This window comes from Lissotriton vulgaris, chromosome 2_1 (assembly GCF_964263255.1).
Source record: "Lissotriton vulgaris chromosome 2_1, aLisVul1.2, whole genome shotgun sequence".
Taxonomy (NCBI): domain Eukaryota; kingdom Metazoa; phylum Chordata; class Amphibia; order Caudata; family Salamandridae; genus Lissotriton; species Lissotriton vulgaris.
The window spans coordinates 1,325,592,880-1,325,609,008 of NC_141687.1; the positions used below are offsets into that span (position 1 = coordinate 1,325,592,880).

Below are 16,129 nucleotides of genomic sequence, written 5' to 3' on the forward strand. Positions count from 1 at the left end.
GAAGATGGTGGATCGAGGACCTCAGAACCGTGGCCCAGCGTCACCCAGGAGGGCATACACCAGGTATAAAACCAAGATTCTCAAAGCGATGAGGAGGTACACTCGGTTGTAACCTAGAATAGCCGACCTCGACAATAATGGGCCGCTTACTGTGGAATCTCCCTCGGGGAAAGGCCTAATCAAAAGTGAAAGTCTACCAGACCGGTCGACCCCACCACATCAGGCCGTTGTTCAACTGAGGCTCGGGCACTGTGCCAACTCAACAGCCGGGCATCACGGGAGGCGTAGGCCACAATCTTCAGATCACCACAACTCCAGTCTCCGTTTCGGAATCTGGAAATAGATCTCGCCTCACCCGTGGTTCATCTTCAGATATGCCACTGAAGGACAGGATAAACGACAGGATAGATGTGGGAAGCTCTGAGGGTCTCGGGAGCCCTGTGGTCACGCGGCCATCTTGGTCGCGCGCGAAGCTCCTCCCCGACCAAAGAATTTTTAACCAATTGCGTGCATGCCTGGGTTGTGCAAGCCGGAATACACTAATACTAAGTATAAACATGTGTGGAGCGCGTGGTGACACGCTCCACTCCCAGGTGCACTGCATATGAGGATTCCATATCCAACTCAATTTTAAACCATTCGACCTCTTCACAGTTTATGCAATGTTCTTCATAAATGTTTGTCATTCCGTTGTCATCACATTCCTAAAATCCACATGTTTCTCATACTGCATTTAAGTAACTTCTCATATTTCCATGTGTCCATCCGGACTTTTTTTGAAAATAAGATCTTAATACACTAAGTTGTTCAGAGCAGCATTCTTTTATTTCATTTCAAACCCAATTCATTTCGGGCTATAGTCCAGCCCTTCGTCAGGGGTAACTGTAAATGGACAATTTTAAGTAATGCATCATTTATGGATGGTGTCAATATCTTATTTACAGTCATTTTAAAACCATTTTAAATACAAGCGGTCTAATGTTCAGTACTAATCAATACTACATAAAAATACGAAGTGCATCACTGCCCCAATCCTTGATTTAGTGCTAAGACAGTTAATTTGACCCTACACCCCCCTAAAATATCTACTTCCAGGTAGCTGAAGAGCTACCAATTGCTACTAGCTACTCGTTGGAGAAGCCTGGTGTATAATCTACGCAAAAGTGTCCTTGCCATTATTTAGTATTGAAAAGATGTTTTGAGTCATGTGGCATACTCTCATTATCATCTTATGTCTATAACCGCTAAAACAAGGCATTGCTATAATTAAGCAAGCTTTCTTCATATATCTTGGGGTGCATGTCCTAACTGTGGATTGTGTGGTGGTGTTGCCACTGATATGACCTCAGACTCAGAGCAGCAGTGGCCTTTGTTTTTAACATATCCCCAGTTTGATATGAGAGTAATGGGAATTGACTGTGGTTCAACCTGTCCTGTCTTCAGAAAAATGTGTGTAACTCAATTGGCCCATCCTTATTTTCTATTTCAGGTGGCTTATATAAAATTGCATCCTGGTCTGACATAGTGAATGCACATGTGGTTCCTGGACCTGGTGTTGTGAATGGGTTAAAAGAAATTGGACTTCCTTTACACAGAGGGTGCCTTTTGATTGCCGAAATGAGCTCTCAAGGTACTCTGGCAACTGGCAACTACACAACTGCTGCGGTATGTAGAATATTCCCCTCTTATCAGGTCATTCACTTTGTCTTTCTCAAAAATAAGAGGAATTATCCTATTATTCATGCAGTTTGATATTTGGACTACAGATATTTTATGGTCAAAATAATCGGTCTTGTTCAGTTTGCTGGCACTTCACATCAATTAATGTATTATACAGTGATTAGTTGTGAAAACCAAATGATGTGAATGGTTAAATACGTAATCCTTTATCCTTGCCCTAGATCTGATGACGATAACGCTGAGGTAGTTGCGTATTGTATTGTTGTAACAAATAAGATTCCTGATTGGAATTCATGGTGATGTATTCAGGGGTTTAGGTTTGTAGACACTCTGATATTCGTACTGCCCATATTTATAATATTTTCTGCTGCTTTTAGTTACATACTTGCTCTAATGTTTATCGGATGTCTCTTGACGTACAATTTGCCTAGTTCATTTCAATGCTTGCCTTTATCCCTTTACAATAATTCACCCCGAAACTCCCCTTAGCCCTTCTTCTGGTGCATCCTATAAGCTTTGCGTATCCTGAATTATTCCACGCTTTCTTTATGATAAGAATCGCCTCTGGTGGAAGTTGGATATTGAAAGAAAAATCTTCCCAATTTCCTCAGAGGTCCTCTACACAAGCAGCCTGGCAATATCCTTAGGCGTTTTGAAATTTGAATAATCAACAAGGCAATTTACAAGTTGTGTTGTCCCACACTTTGAGCAATACATTTTATACCATTTTATCCTGGATGCCTTCATTTTGAATGACAAAACGATTTTTGATTCAATCTTTGCTTTTTAGAGACCCTTAAAGTCTTGCTCTAAAATGTGATTTGTTATTCAGTTCTTCAAAAGTTTAGCAAATGGGTTTCCACCCAAGTCTTGCACTGTGGGCCTCGATATAGTTCTAAATGTTTTTTTTATTTGGGAGGGACACAGGTAGGACAATTCGTTGTAGTTGTATACAATACATGTTAGATCTGAGTTATACAGCAACAATATCTACATTCTACAAGAAGGTGCTATGTAACTGTGTTTGGCAGCTTTCCAGATGTGAACACACAAAGGAAAATCAACTCCTATTAATTTAGATGAGTAGCAATGGAGTCTTGCCTTGAAGAGAATCTGGAAGGACATGGAAATATTCAACTCGAATTATTGCAGTTAACTTTTGCATAGAATATATTAACCATAATTTAAGCAAACCCATTGAAACAAGAGAAGTAGGCAATTTCCAGGTGTGCCTTGCCGCAAGTAATCTATGGGTCAAGAGCTTAACCCTTGATGTAGTAAAGAGGTAGTCTGAATAGTCTCCTGTGTCAACAAATAATACACTTAAGGCCACCATTTTAACACCTTCGCTGCGGCGGCTATTCCGCCGCAGCGCTAATGGTCGCGGGGGGGGGGGGCGCGGCTCACCTGCGCGGGTGACAGAAATCAGTGCCGCGCGGCGAGCGGGCCGTGACGGAACCGTTCCGTCATGAGCATAGCCCACCCGAAGGGCGTGACGGAACGGTTCCGTCAATAGTGCTGAAAGGGTTAAGTTCATCCCTGTTTTATTTTGAATGTGAATTTGAATCGCCTTACAGAAAACAATGGCCGTTTTCCAAGCCCACACATTTGCCTTAAACAAATTCAATTGTGCCTCGTTCACCACATCCCTGCTAACCACTCTTTTGAACCTAAACTTTGATTTTAAGCATATAGGAGTCCAGTACAAGCTCCTAAGAATCTTTTATCTACTTTCTTCATGCTGAGCACATACAGATGAAGTGGCAGCTGTAGGCCAAATTTTCAGTTTGGAGTCTTGGAGTTTCGGGCCCCTTTTTTTGTTTTCCAGGTGGTCATTTTAATGGGTCTCGAGCTATGCAATTTTCTCAAGAGGCTATATACTTATTTTTTTTTAGCAGTGTTCCTTCATCAGATTTTTAGAGGGGTTGAAGTCTCTAGAACCTCACTGTGTCTAACCTTCCATTTCTCAGAGCCACCTCTGATCCAGATAACCAGTTTTTAAAACCTTTATCAGGTAAGCTTGAGGAGAAATCTGGATTATAGAGGACGATTGTCATGAAGGAAGGTTAAAGTAATCTCCCAACCCCTTTTTTTATTTATTATTATTATTATTTTTTTAAAACCTTTATTGTAGCATTCAATAAAAATACAAGCATGGGCCTACAACTGCAGGGGCCGGCCGCTAAACAAAATTAAGACCGCCTATATCACAATACGACACAGCTCATCAGCCGACAACCCTGAGGTCCGGCAGCGAATCAGGATAAAACTTGTATTAGTATGCACAACTGAGTACCAGGATGAGACAGAGGTTCCATTTTATATTATTTAAGAAAGGATCAGATGCCATACAATCAAAACAGAAGAATACGGGGGACAGGGCAGGAGACAAGATATGCACATAATAACCGCTATAATGGAACATTGGTTTAATCATATGGATCAGTACAAACAACAATACGATATACATTCAATGTTGAGCGCCAGTTCTCAGGGTCTGCCCACCCGGGAATCAGGATTTCATAAAAGCATAAGCACTAAATATAAGTACACAATAAGAATCCAAATGATTAGTCAGCTATACTGATCCTTTAAGGAAGAGAAAGGGAAGGAGGAAAAAGGCCATAGAAATAAAAAAAGGCAAAATAAAAAAACCCTGTCCAGCCCCCCACCCTGCACCCCTGCAAATGGCTACAGCCTAACCCCACTAGCAGCGTGCCTGTCGCCCCTAATAACGAAAACCCTAAAAGTAGGAAAGAGAGTGGAGGAGTGCTTATGCGTTTGGGCTCCCAGCCACTTTAGTCCCCCCGCAAGAAACAGACACCCCCTATAACTAAAAGACAAGGTATGACCACACTTGTAGAAGAAATTAGGGGGCACCGTGATACACCGCCCAGCCTCTTAGATCAAACAGTTGCAATTTGAATACCCTTAAAAGCCACTCTAACCCGTCCCGACCTGGTTGATCTTAACCTTGGCCCTTCCGAACCAGCACACAACCCCCCCAACCCTCCCCCCCCCCCCCCCTCCTCCCCCAGCGAGACCCAAAGGCACACAAAGGAGTAATAAAGGAGAAGGGAGTCATCAAGAATCAATCTATGGCGACTCCTAGGCAGTGAGCCCGCAAAATCTTCAGATGCAGGAGAACTCTCCCTCCCAGATGGAAAGTCCCAATGTATCTTGCCCAGGAGTCGTAAAGTCACCAAGTAAGGAGAGGACGACCACAAAATGAATGGAAAGTCACGAACAAAAGTTTCCGGGAGGGGGAACACCTTTCGGTACCTCCAAAGTCGATAGTGGTGGAAGGTTCGGCAATACACTGACAACCTCGGGAACACCCGTCCTCCAGGGCACCATCAGATGGTTTCAATACTTGCTTCCTCACGTGGTTATAGCACAGAGTCAAAATGGCCGTGGTTTGAATGGCTGCAGATTGCTGTTCCGACAGTAAGGCTGTGTCCGGTTCCACCAGGAGCATCTCAGATAGGCGCGTGTCCAGCTTACTCAATAAGACATCCACATGTGAATGGAACGCCCAAATTTCTGCCAGTATTATCCTCAGCGATGGCTCAAGCACCGTTTGATCCATAGTCTCACGCCAGACACCAATCACAATCACCTCCCCGGGTGAATCTGGCATCCTCGGGTGGGGGGGTGGGGGGGGGGGGGCACACAAACAGGATCCCGATCGTGCAGATGCGGAGGGTGACCAGTCTCTATTCACAGCCACGGTCAACCCGGTTAAGGCCGCAGGCCAGAGACCCCGACCGACCGAACTCCGTCGGGCCCAGTACCGGGTCCGCGGGACGGGGACCCCCACCCGCAGCCAACAGCAAGCAGAATCACTCCTCCATCAATGCTGAGCAATTGAAATGATCGCTGCCAAATTTGGGCTTAAACAAAGCCTCCACTCAGATTGACCGGACCCAGCCTGGGTCTCCCGGCCGATGTTGTTGCACTGCAGCCCGGCTGTGAAAATACTCGAGGCCCCGGCTTCAGCGCTGGAGTAGGCCACAATCTTTAACTCGTTGGAACTTCGTCAAACCAGCCGATAAAAGTTTCCGGATTTCACCATCGGAGTGCGGAAAAGTTCATGCACACAGAGGCTAGGCGTAAAATCAGGATAATGTACAGGATATTGTGGTGGGATACGGAGGTCGTCGGAGCCGGGAGCCTAAGCAGCCATCTTGTTTGCTGACGTAGCTCCTCCCCTCCCGACCCCTTTAAGACAATATATCAGTGTATTATGAGACATGCCAGTACATGAATGGTTTATCAAGGAGTATTCCTCGTCAATTTGTACCCACAATTTGCGAGTTTGAAACTTGGTTAAATGCAAAAGGTGTCTCAGTTAGGCTGTGGATAGATAACTTTCACTGTGTGGAAAGGCTAAACCTCTGTCCTAGATTTAAAGAGTGTGGAAATATAAGTGTAAGGCCTGAGATATACAAGCAAGGATTGAAATTAAACTTTATTTTTTTAAACAATCTTTTCATTACATAAACAACAAAGTACCTGGCAGTATATCCATTAGCAGATATGTATCATACAGTTTCTGAAGGGTGTCCAACTTAACATCGATGGTTTAGTACTATTCCATTGCCAAATGTATACAGTAAAATCATTCTTTGGTACAGTTCAATGTGTTACACCATACAATGTTCCCTCTCAACTCCCCTACCCCGCCGTTTTTCTATAGTTATCTGAGTCCTCTATTTTGAAAATTCATCTTTAAGCATGCAATCTGCTCAATCTTGTACTGGTCTTATGTGCCCATCCATAGAGACCTTTGCATCGATTGTCTAGGAGAAAATATGATTGTATAGCTGATCTAGTTTGGCCGGACAATTCACCCCCAAATTGTCTCAAGTCCAGAGTAAAAAAAGAAAAAATCTGGGGAATTCCCTACCTACTCATAACTTGGGGACATGATGGGACACCTCATCTTGTTGGTTTGGACTTTAGCTCTTTCTTTTAGCCTGATAACCTGACACGGACTCCTAACTCTTTCACAAGAGCTGCTACCTAACATTAAAGGCTTCTTAAAAGTATGAAAAGTCATTATTAACCTTGTTTTTAGTCCAAGATGTTTGTTCAAATAGGTTACTATCCTGTTTTCTGTAGACTTGTGCTTAAGAATGTCCATTCATCATTGCAAATACTTCCTTTGACTGAGAAGTATTGGATTGTTGTCAGTACATCAGAGACCTGTTTCTTTGGTATTCCGAAATGATCTTGTGGGTTTGGAATAGCATCTCTGCATCTTCTGGAACATTCAGCATTTTGCAAAACTAATTCTGGACATTAGATCTAAAGTCCGTATGTGATATGTTTTCTATAATCTACACACATGATTGTCGTGAATTCAGTGTGGGAGCCTGAACCCCAGTATTTTAATAACTCCAAAATGTACCTATGGCAATTCGGCTTTAGCACCCTTGGTCACACTTCTTGATCATTGTGAACCTTTACTTTGGAAACATGCATTCTCGAGAGACCTGCTTTTGATTGTCCTTTCAAGCAGCGTTGCATCACTTGGGATCACTCCGGCCTGCGTCTGGTTCCACAAGATAAGAGGGCCATCTCTCGGGCGCAGACCAAAGTGAGAACAAAGTTCATTATTTTTATTCGATTGTTAATAGTTTTATGGCCAAGCCCTGAGTTTTGCTCCTTAATGAAATATTTTTGAATGAATCCAAAGAAATCATTGTTTGCATCACTTAATTGATAGCAGGTGAGAGGAAACTGATTTCACACTGCCTTGTACTTTCCTATGTTTGATATTGACGAACATTTTGTTTTGCATTTTTCAGGTAAAACTTGCTGAGGAACAGTACGATTTTGTCTTTGGATTTATTTCTAGTTCAAGAGTGAGCAGCAAATCAGAATTTCTACACTTTACACCTGGTGTCCAGATGGATGTTGGTGGTAGGTTCTGCAGAACTCTACACTGATTTGATTGTATATTACAACAGTTTTCTTCACAGTTGAACTTGCTGTGCTGAGGTTTCAAAATTAGCAGACCTATATCTGAGCCGTATACCAATGTACATGCCCCACTTTTAAGAGAAATTGGTTACTTGTAAATTGATGATATGTCATGCCACTTCTACTGGGGTCCAAGGAACTGTGGGGCAACTAAGTAGTCCTTGTGACAACTACTTAGCTTTTCATGCAACCTCAGGACCATGATACTACTTCTAGATCATTGAAATATCAAGAACCTCCTCTTTAGACTTTGTCTCTCGACTTGCATAGGTGAGGGTGTACTGTCCAGGCTACTCCTGGAGGAGTGATGCAGGTTTACAGATGGGGATATAAATAGTGTGTGGATGGTGTAGGAAAGTGCCCCTTTTTGAAATGGTCACCACCACCTTTTGCCTGGTATTTGATGCAATTTTGACAGAAGTGCACTGGGTTCCTGCTATCCAGGTCCCCAGTGCCAGATCTTTCCCTAAAATTGTAGAATTGTTTCCCCAGTTGGCAATACGATTAGCGCCCCTGTAAGACCCTATTAACCTCTTCTATGCTCATGACAAGCTCAGCTCGTTATGGGGCACAGTGCAGCTGCACTCATGGCGAGCTGAGCTCGTCACGGCCGATGGAACGTTGCACGCAGGGATAATTACCCCGCTGTGCTGAACGTTCGAAAAACGGGTGTGGTTGTGACGAGCTCCGCTCGTCATGAGTGTAGCTGCATTGCGCCTCATGACAAGCTGAGCTCGTCACAAGCACAGCGGAGCCGCGCGCGTCACCCCTCCCTCCGCCCAGCGGGGGAAAACACCCCGCAGCGAAGGGGTTAAATGGTACCTCGGGTACCCAGGGCATGGATACTAAAGAGGGTCCCTAAGGGCTGTAGAGTGAATTGTGCCACTCTCAGGAACCCCTCAGCACCCTTATGCAAACTGCCATTGCAGGCTGTGTGACATGGTGCATAGAAAAGTGAAGACCGGACATGGCACACCTCCTGTGTGCCATGCTTGCTGACACTGCATGCAGTATAGGAAAGTCACCACTACAGCAGGCTTTATAGCCCTAAAGCAGGGTGCACTTTAGTACATGTGTGGACATATCTGCATGAGAAGATACACCCCTATAAGTTCTAAGCTGATTTTTAGATATTATTTGTGAACAGGAAAGCCAATTTAAGGACGTGCTGGACACTGGTAATCACAAGTTCCCCAGCTACATGATGGCTTCACTGAACCCAAAGAGGTTTGGTATAAAACATCTCGTATTAATAAACCCACACTGATTTCAGTGATGGATTTATCAATACATGCACCCAGAGGGCACCTTAGAGGTGCCCCCTGAAAACCTTAAACTACTAGTGTACTGGCTGACTGTTCCTGATGAGCCTTCCACCACAGACTAGTGTCTGACCACCTGGAGGTGAGAGCCATGCTTTCTGAGTTCCGAAACAGTACCTGTTCTTGGTGGAGGTGCTGTCCCCTGATCTAAGCAGGATGGCTAATCAGCCTCTGTTGCCTTTGATATGAGATTTCTTTTTTTCTTTCAATGTTAAAAAAATTACTTACTTGATCACGAAGTTCTTGGTATCAAAATGTATTTAAAAATACTTGTTAGTTTTCTAAATTGGTGTTGGATTTATTCTCGAGTGTCTCATCTATTGCCTATGAGTACAACAAATGCTTAGCACTACTCTCTAAGCCTGACCCGCTTGCCCACCATACCACAAAAGAGCATTTAGTGATATCATTTTTGACTCTGTAAACCAATTGGGGTTTGCCTGGAATATACACAGTGTACCATAGTGTTATAACTTTTTGAAAACCTGTAGCTGTATAGTGAATTGCTGATCAACAGATTTGTTTGTGAGGGGACAATCTAACTCTTTTCAAATGCACAAAAAACAAAATATGAATGTTACTTTTACATGCAGATTCCTCACTTATTGAATATCCCCAGGTGCCAGACTGGATTTGAATACTGGATCAGCATACACATCAACATGAGTGTATTTGTCTATAGGGGCAGATTATCTGTAGGATAGAAAACATATCCATATCCAGAGTGCCTGTAATTAAACCTTTATTGGAAGCAACAGGCCTCACTTCTTCATTGACTGTTTAGGCCTGACTCCACGTTTGAGTTTGTTTGCTACACAATTTCTAGGTGTAAAACTGGTAAATTCCTATGACTACAATAAGCTGTTCTGGGATGTCACCAGCTTTAGTGAGAGCCAGTGAGTCTACAAGACACTCTACTCATGGTTTTGGCATACGATTTATTTTGTAAAAGTGAAAATATAGTAGAAATGGAGTATCTTTATTATCCACAGTGAAACATCACTAAACGCACTAGATGCTAGGGAAATGATTGCACTGAAACACGTTACAACTGTTAGTTGCAATTGCTCAGCTGTGTCGGGGGCAGCCTCTTGCCAAGTCTGGTCTGACAACATAGTATGTTATCTATATACATGTTACACACATGCTATTTGACAATTGCAGACAGTGTCTTTGCCTTTTGAGGTAAATGCTTTCTTGTGTGCATAATATTATGTCTTGGTCCTCGTGTGTGTGTATATAATATAATTGCAGTTTGTTTTGTCAAAGCAAAAGAACAGTTTTAGCAGATCAAACAATTTAAATTACTTTTTCAGTCCTTTGTTTCCTTGTGGTTGCCGAGAACCTCTTTCTGGAGGTTGACATTATTGCTTCAGAGTCTATCTACAGGACCAACAAAATGAAAGGCAGAACTTTAGAACTTTACTGAGTACCACTAAAGAGGCAGTGGTGGTCCTGCCCAAACTGGGTAAAGAAACTATAGAATCCCTCATTCGTAAGGCGCCCCTGGCCTCAAATTGGAGGGCACATAGATATTTCAGAGGTTTTAGCTCGTATGCCAGAGGAGTTGCAATATTGATCGATAGAAAGGTGCTGTTTAGAGAGGTGGAGGTATGCTGAGACACAGGGGCGATATTTGTTGGTTAAGGGATTCATGCTCCATCATTCTGTACTATTTGTGAATATATATGCACCGAATGTTGATGACCCCGACTTCTTCGATACTATTCACATCAACATAGAGCGCATGTGGGCAGACCACAAATACTTGGGTGAGGATTTCAATCTACTCCTTGACCTAGCTCGCAATGGTACAGCAATACGATGGACACAAAGCCCATGGCAAGGCGATCACTGCTAGACATTATGGATAGGTTTGGATTGGTGGACGCTTGGAGATATCACTGCATGGATTGGCATGGGTACACACACTATTCACACATGGACACGGTTGGATTACTGGCGCCTTTCCGTCGGAGTGGCACCATGGCTAGATACAGCCACCTCTCGCATACACTGTCTAACCACTCCTCCGTCATGGTGAAGCTGAGAATACCCAGAGCAGGGGAGGGGTAGAGCTTCCATGGAGATTTCCTGACTCTGAACTTAGAGATGCTGTTTTCACGACTTAGTTGGGGGAGGAGGTCACAGAGTATTTTTCACTGAACGAGGAATCAGTGGATTCCAAGGGCACATTGTGGAAAGCCTTTAAGGCATGCATAAGAGGAGTGTATCTCCAAAAGCGCTGGGGTACTTCGAGACCTACGACGTACATTAGCACAAATAGAAGCGCAGTTGAATGACTTGATCGTATAGAGGCTAGTTCCACCGGCCCTCCTGATTTGCAACGCCTTGCAGCACTGCGGGTAGAATTTCGGGAGGCAGAAGAACGCGAGGTGCATTTCCTCAAAGTATGCAGTCTCTAGTTGGTATGTGGAGGGCGAGAGGCCTGGTAGAACTGTATCTAGACTAATGCAACAGTCTCGCAGACCAACCTATATAGCGGAACTAGCAGGTCCTGGGGAGTCGCGGATTACTGGCAATGTGGGAATCCTCTAGGAGGTGCTTAAATACTATACAACAATGTACTTCCAGGGCCACTGGGCCCCCTAAGGACTACAGTAACTATCTAGATGAGATCTCGCTGGTTTGGAGGGAAAAAGCGCATCAGGAGTTTTTAGCTGATCCTTTTTCGGAGGACTAAGTCATGGAAGCCATTGATGCGCTTGATGGCTCTAAGGTCCCAGGGCTTGATGGGTTTACGGGTTGCTTTTATAAGGGATATAAAGCTCTCATCGCACCCTAACTTATTGACATATATCCGAAGGCGGTAGAGGCTGGGTTGCTCACCCTCTACTCTGAGAGAGGCGGTCATAATCCTGCTTCCGAAGCCCGGGAAGGATACGTGGAATTGTAGCACATATCAACCACTGTCACTTTTAAACTTTGATAATAAGATATTAGCTCAAATATTGGCAACCTGGCTTGCATTAATCGCTGAGCGACTGATATCCCCAGCACTGTCTGGTTCCATTCGACTCAAGTCAACAGCTCTTAATCTCTGCACATTGTTTGCAGCACTGCACAGAATATCACCAACTGTCATAGCGGCCGCTTTGCTACTCTATGTGGAGACGGCTTTTGACTCGCTTGAATGGCCCTTTCTGTATGCGACAATGGGACGATTGGGGGTGCCGGAACGGTACTTAGCGGTGGTCAAACTGGTGTACAGACTACCCACAGCGAGCATCCATCTCAATGGAACATGAACAGGTGAGTTTCAACTTACCCGGGGGACACAGCCGGGGTGTCCACTCTTCTCCCCCCCCCACCCGCTGTTTGTGGTGGCACTTGACCTGTCGATGCAGCACCTACAGGACAATCGCGGCCATCGGGGGCTGCAATTCAATACAGGACCCCTACTTCTCACATTATACGCAGACGATTTCATATTGTATTTTAGGCACCTGGATGATAACTTGATGCCCTCCACTTTGAAGTGACGAGGTATGGTACCCTGTCGGGTTTACGTATAAACTGGGAAAAATCTGACGTTTTCCCACTGACGGTGGCGCCAAGTAACAGAATCGTTGAGTACCCACTAGCGTGGTGCGATGACTGTAATATTTTGGAATCTGTGTCCACAGAGAAAAGGACTGTATCCTTCAGTTGAATTACGGCCTGGTTATGGAGAAGCTGGGGCGTAATATAGAGCGCTGGTTGATGTGCCTTTGTCAATAGCAGGTAGAATAGCCATAATCAAGATGGTGGTTCTTCCACAATGCTGGTATCTCTTTCAGAACATTCCTATCCTGTTGTATAATAGCTTTTTCTCAGACCTCCGAACGCTTTCGATACGACTGGTATGGGGGGAAGCAGCCCCGCATTGGCTGGGATACTTTAATGCTACCATATGAGAAAGGAGGGTTCGGGGTACCAAACTTTCGGATTTACTATTTGGTAGCACAGGCGAGTTTCACTTGACACCGGTATCAAGCAGATATTGGGATTCCGTATCGCAGACCAGAAGCTGATCTGGCACTTCGGCGCCACTTAACACCCTGTTACTGTTCGATACCCGCATGATATCCAAACCCTATCCACAACTAGCTGGGCATGGCATAAACTGCTAACTGTGACTGGGTCCCGCATATTCTACTCATCCGCATTGCCACTAGTGGGTAATGACTGGATCCCCATATTGCATGTGGCTTTGGTAATGCGCACACTGACTAAATTCCATCTGGTGAAATTTGGGGACTTGTTCACCAAGGGTCATATTTTTGCATGCACGGAAACCCCAGCTTCTGCGATGCCAAAGCAATTGATCATTTTGTGTTGCAAAGGCTTTATAGGGCATTACAGGCGAGTATGTTCAGTTACCCACTAGAACCCCCTGAATACCCAATATTGACAGATGTTATTAAGGATGGGGATGGTAGTCATCTTATGGCTAGAATGTAGAAGGCCGCAGTGGCGCTGCTTCCTTGCCCTGATACTGGTGTGAGGCCGGCATGGGAGCGCAACCTTGGTCACCCAATCACAGATGCGGAGTGGGGTCTGTGCTGTACACAGATACGCCGTGTCGCCCCTAGCCATCGGCATAAGTTGCTGCACTGTGAATTCTTGTGGAGGGCGTATATGACGCTCAGCAAAATGCATCATATAGTCCCCTCTCGCCCACACACATGCCTGAGATGCTGCTCCCCAGAGGCAGACTTCGCACATATTACCTGGACTTGTACCAAGATAGGCTATTGGAGGGTAGTATTTGGGGAAATTTCCCGTATGATTGAAATGGAGATTGCGCCCACGCCACTGATGGCGCTACTTGGGTATACACAAGACCTTCCTAAATCCAAGCAAAGATTTGTCGCTATTGCACGCCTCATCGCTAAGTGGGAAGTAGCCATCAACTGGGGTTGTAAACATGCCCCTACATTGCACTCATGGCAATGTAGTATGACATACTGTAACACTACTAGCGTCATATATGCACAATTGCAGCCGCCTGCAGCTAGACCCACGGATATCTGTCAACCATTACAATCCTGTCTGCAGGCAACGTGCAATATAAATGATAACTCAACACAACACCATGGGGGTCGAAGCAGATAGGGAAACACCTGGAGTTGCTGGGTCACCGCAGAGTTAGTAGTGTTTGTTACTGTGCATTACACCTGGCCCTAAGCAGCACAGAACACCTGCACGTACAGTTAACCTGGTCAATGTTCGCCTGTACCTGAAACATGTACATTTGTGGTTTTTTTTTACTTGTGACATTTAATAATGCACTAAAATGCCATGTAAAAATTATTTCTTTTGTTTGTGAAATCAATATAAAAAAGAGAATACCTCATTCAGGCCCAAGTGACTGCTGTGTAAGATCTTGTAATCTAAATTCAAGACTTTCAAACTGATTTCTTGTGGTGCTGTCTGCAATGCCCTTCCAGACGAGAATGGGTTTGTGCTGGACCATAGCACTCCTATAACTTCAGATTATTCTTTCACTAACCAGCAGCCACCCCTGTTAAATACCCACCGGCAGCACTAAACATACACAAGGCCTTAGATTCTCCAAGCTGTTTTATCTCAGCACAGTTTTAGAAAAACTGGGGGTTGGGCTGTTGATAACCTGGATCAAATTGTTGTATGTGGACCCTAAACCAGGATGAAAACTGCCTATATTGTCTTGCCTGAATTAAGTCACCACAGTGGAAATCCATTTTTTTTATAGCTCCCATTGATTTACTTGTTACTCAAGATATCATGTAAGCATTCATTTCATTCATTTCTTTATTCGATCAGTTTAAAAAAGATCATAAGGGGGGGGCGTGGCTTGGCAGCAACCAAGATGGCCGCATAATTTCGCAGCGCTCCTGAGGCCCGATTAACGATCCCTAAAATCCGGCATATATCCTGCTGCTACGCCGCATTGCACGACGGCATCTGCGAGCCGCTGTGCTCCGGTGCAGAAAGGTGTGCTTCCCGCCCGCTCCGACGCCGGGAAGTCTAGTACCGGTGGTCGGCGAGTTGGGGCCTATTGGGGCCTGGGCGGCTGGAGACAGTATGTGAAGCACCGGCCTCAAGTGGTTGGCTGGCCGGTGGAGGAGCGCCCTTGGGCGGCAGCGGAGAGTACGGGGCTGCAGTGAAACCCGAAGTGGCAACAGAGGTCTCTGAGGCTGGGCGTTGTGATTGTTTCTACTGCCCCCCCCCCCCCGGTGAGCACCTGCAGGGAGTGACAGTCTGCATTGTATGGCGAAGCGGAGACCGGACCTCACAAAGTAGGAGTGGTGTGGGCTGGCCGGAGCTGCGGCGCAGTCGCTACATTGCGAATACCTTCATCCCCTATTGAGCAGCCCGAGAGGCAGCGAGGGTGCGGACCCCGGACGGGCAGAGACAAAGGCGACTGAGAGGCCATTGGAGCGAGTTTGAGGGCAGGTATAGAGCCCTGGACAGAGAGGAGTGGTGCGGGGTCCCTGACAAGCTGCTAGCCCTCGTGGGGACTTGTTGGCCTGGTGAGGGGCGATACAAGAGTTTCCCGGGCAGAGTGGTGTGAGGACAGAGCGCTGGGGACCTGGTGGCTAGTATCCGACAGTAAGCACTACAATGAGGAATAACAAGTCCACAGTGACGCAAACCAACACCATGGACAATTACACGGAGGAACAGGGGGGGGCGCGACCCACCCCGGGAACCGGAGGAGCTCCGCGGACCTTCTTTGTCCTCCATAATGCAGACAATACAGTCTATAGGTACTACACTGGAGTCGAAAATGGGTCCCGCATATGGGTCACGGTTCGGTATCCGGGATCCTGGATTGATTATCTATTTACACAGACTGACTGCTTGGGCCTCTTCCGAGATGGACACCATAAAGCAAGGGGGATATCTGACCATTCACCGGTGGGGGTACAGTTGACTGGTCCTAGGCGTGATTGGAGTGTTCCCCCCACGGCTCAACAACTTTTTATTTAAAGATCGGGAGTTCCAGGAAAAGTTCTGGGAGAGGGTAGATCAATATTTTGCGGAAAATGTAGGCTCAGCTAGTTTCCCTGGGATAGTCTGGGAGGCGTATAAGACCGTGGCTAGAGACTTTGTGCAGGCGGAGGTCGGACGACAGCGTAAGGAAAACTATG

The 16,129-nt window shown here is 45.4% G+C and overlaps 1 protein-coding gene across 1 annotated transcript in view; it reads left to right on the top strand.

Moving 5' to 3' along the window:
• Positions 1 to 16,129, top strand: part of UMPS (uridine monophosphate synthetase) — a 138,199-nt gene that overhangs the window by 71,917 nt on the left and 50,153 nt on the right. Inside the window, exons 4-5 of the mRNA XM_086957093.1 lie at positions 1,490 to 1,665; positions 7,494 to 7,608. Coding sequence (XP_086813219.1) covers positions 1,490 to 1,665; positions 7,494 to 7,608 — 291 coding nt within the window. The remainder of the gene's footprint in view (positions 1 to 1,489; positions 1,666 to 7,493; positions 7,609 to 16,129) is intronic.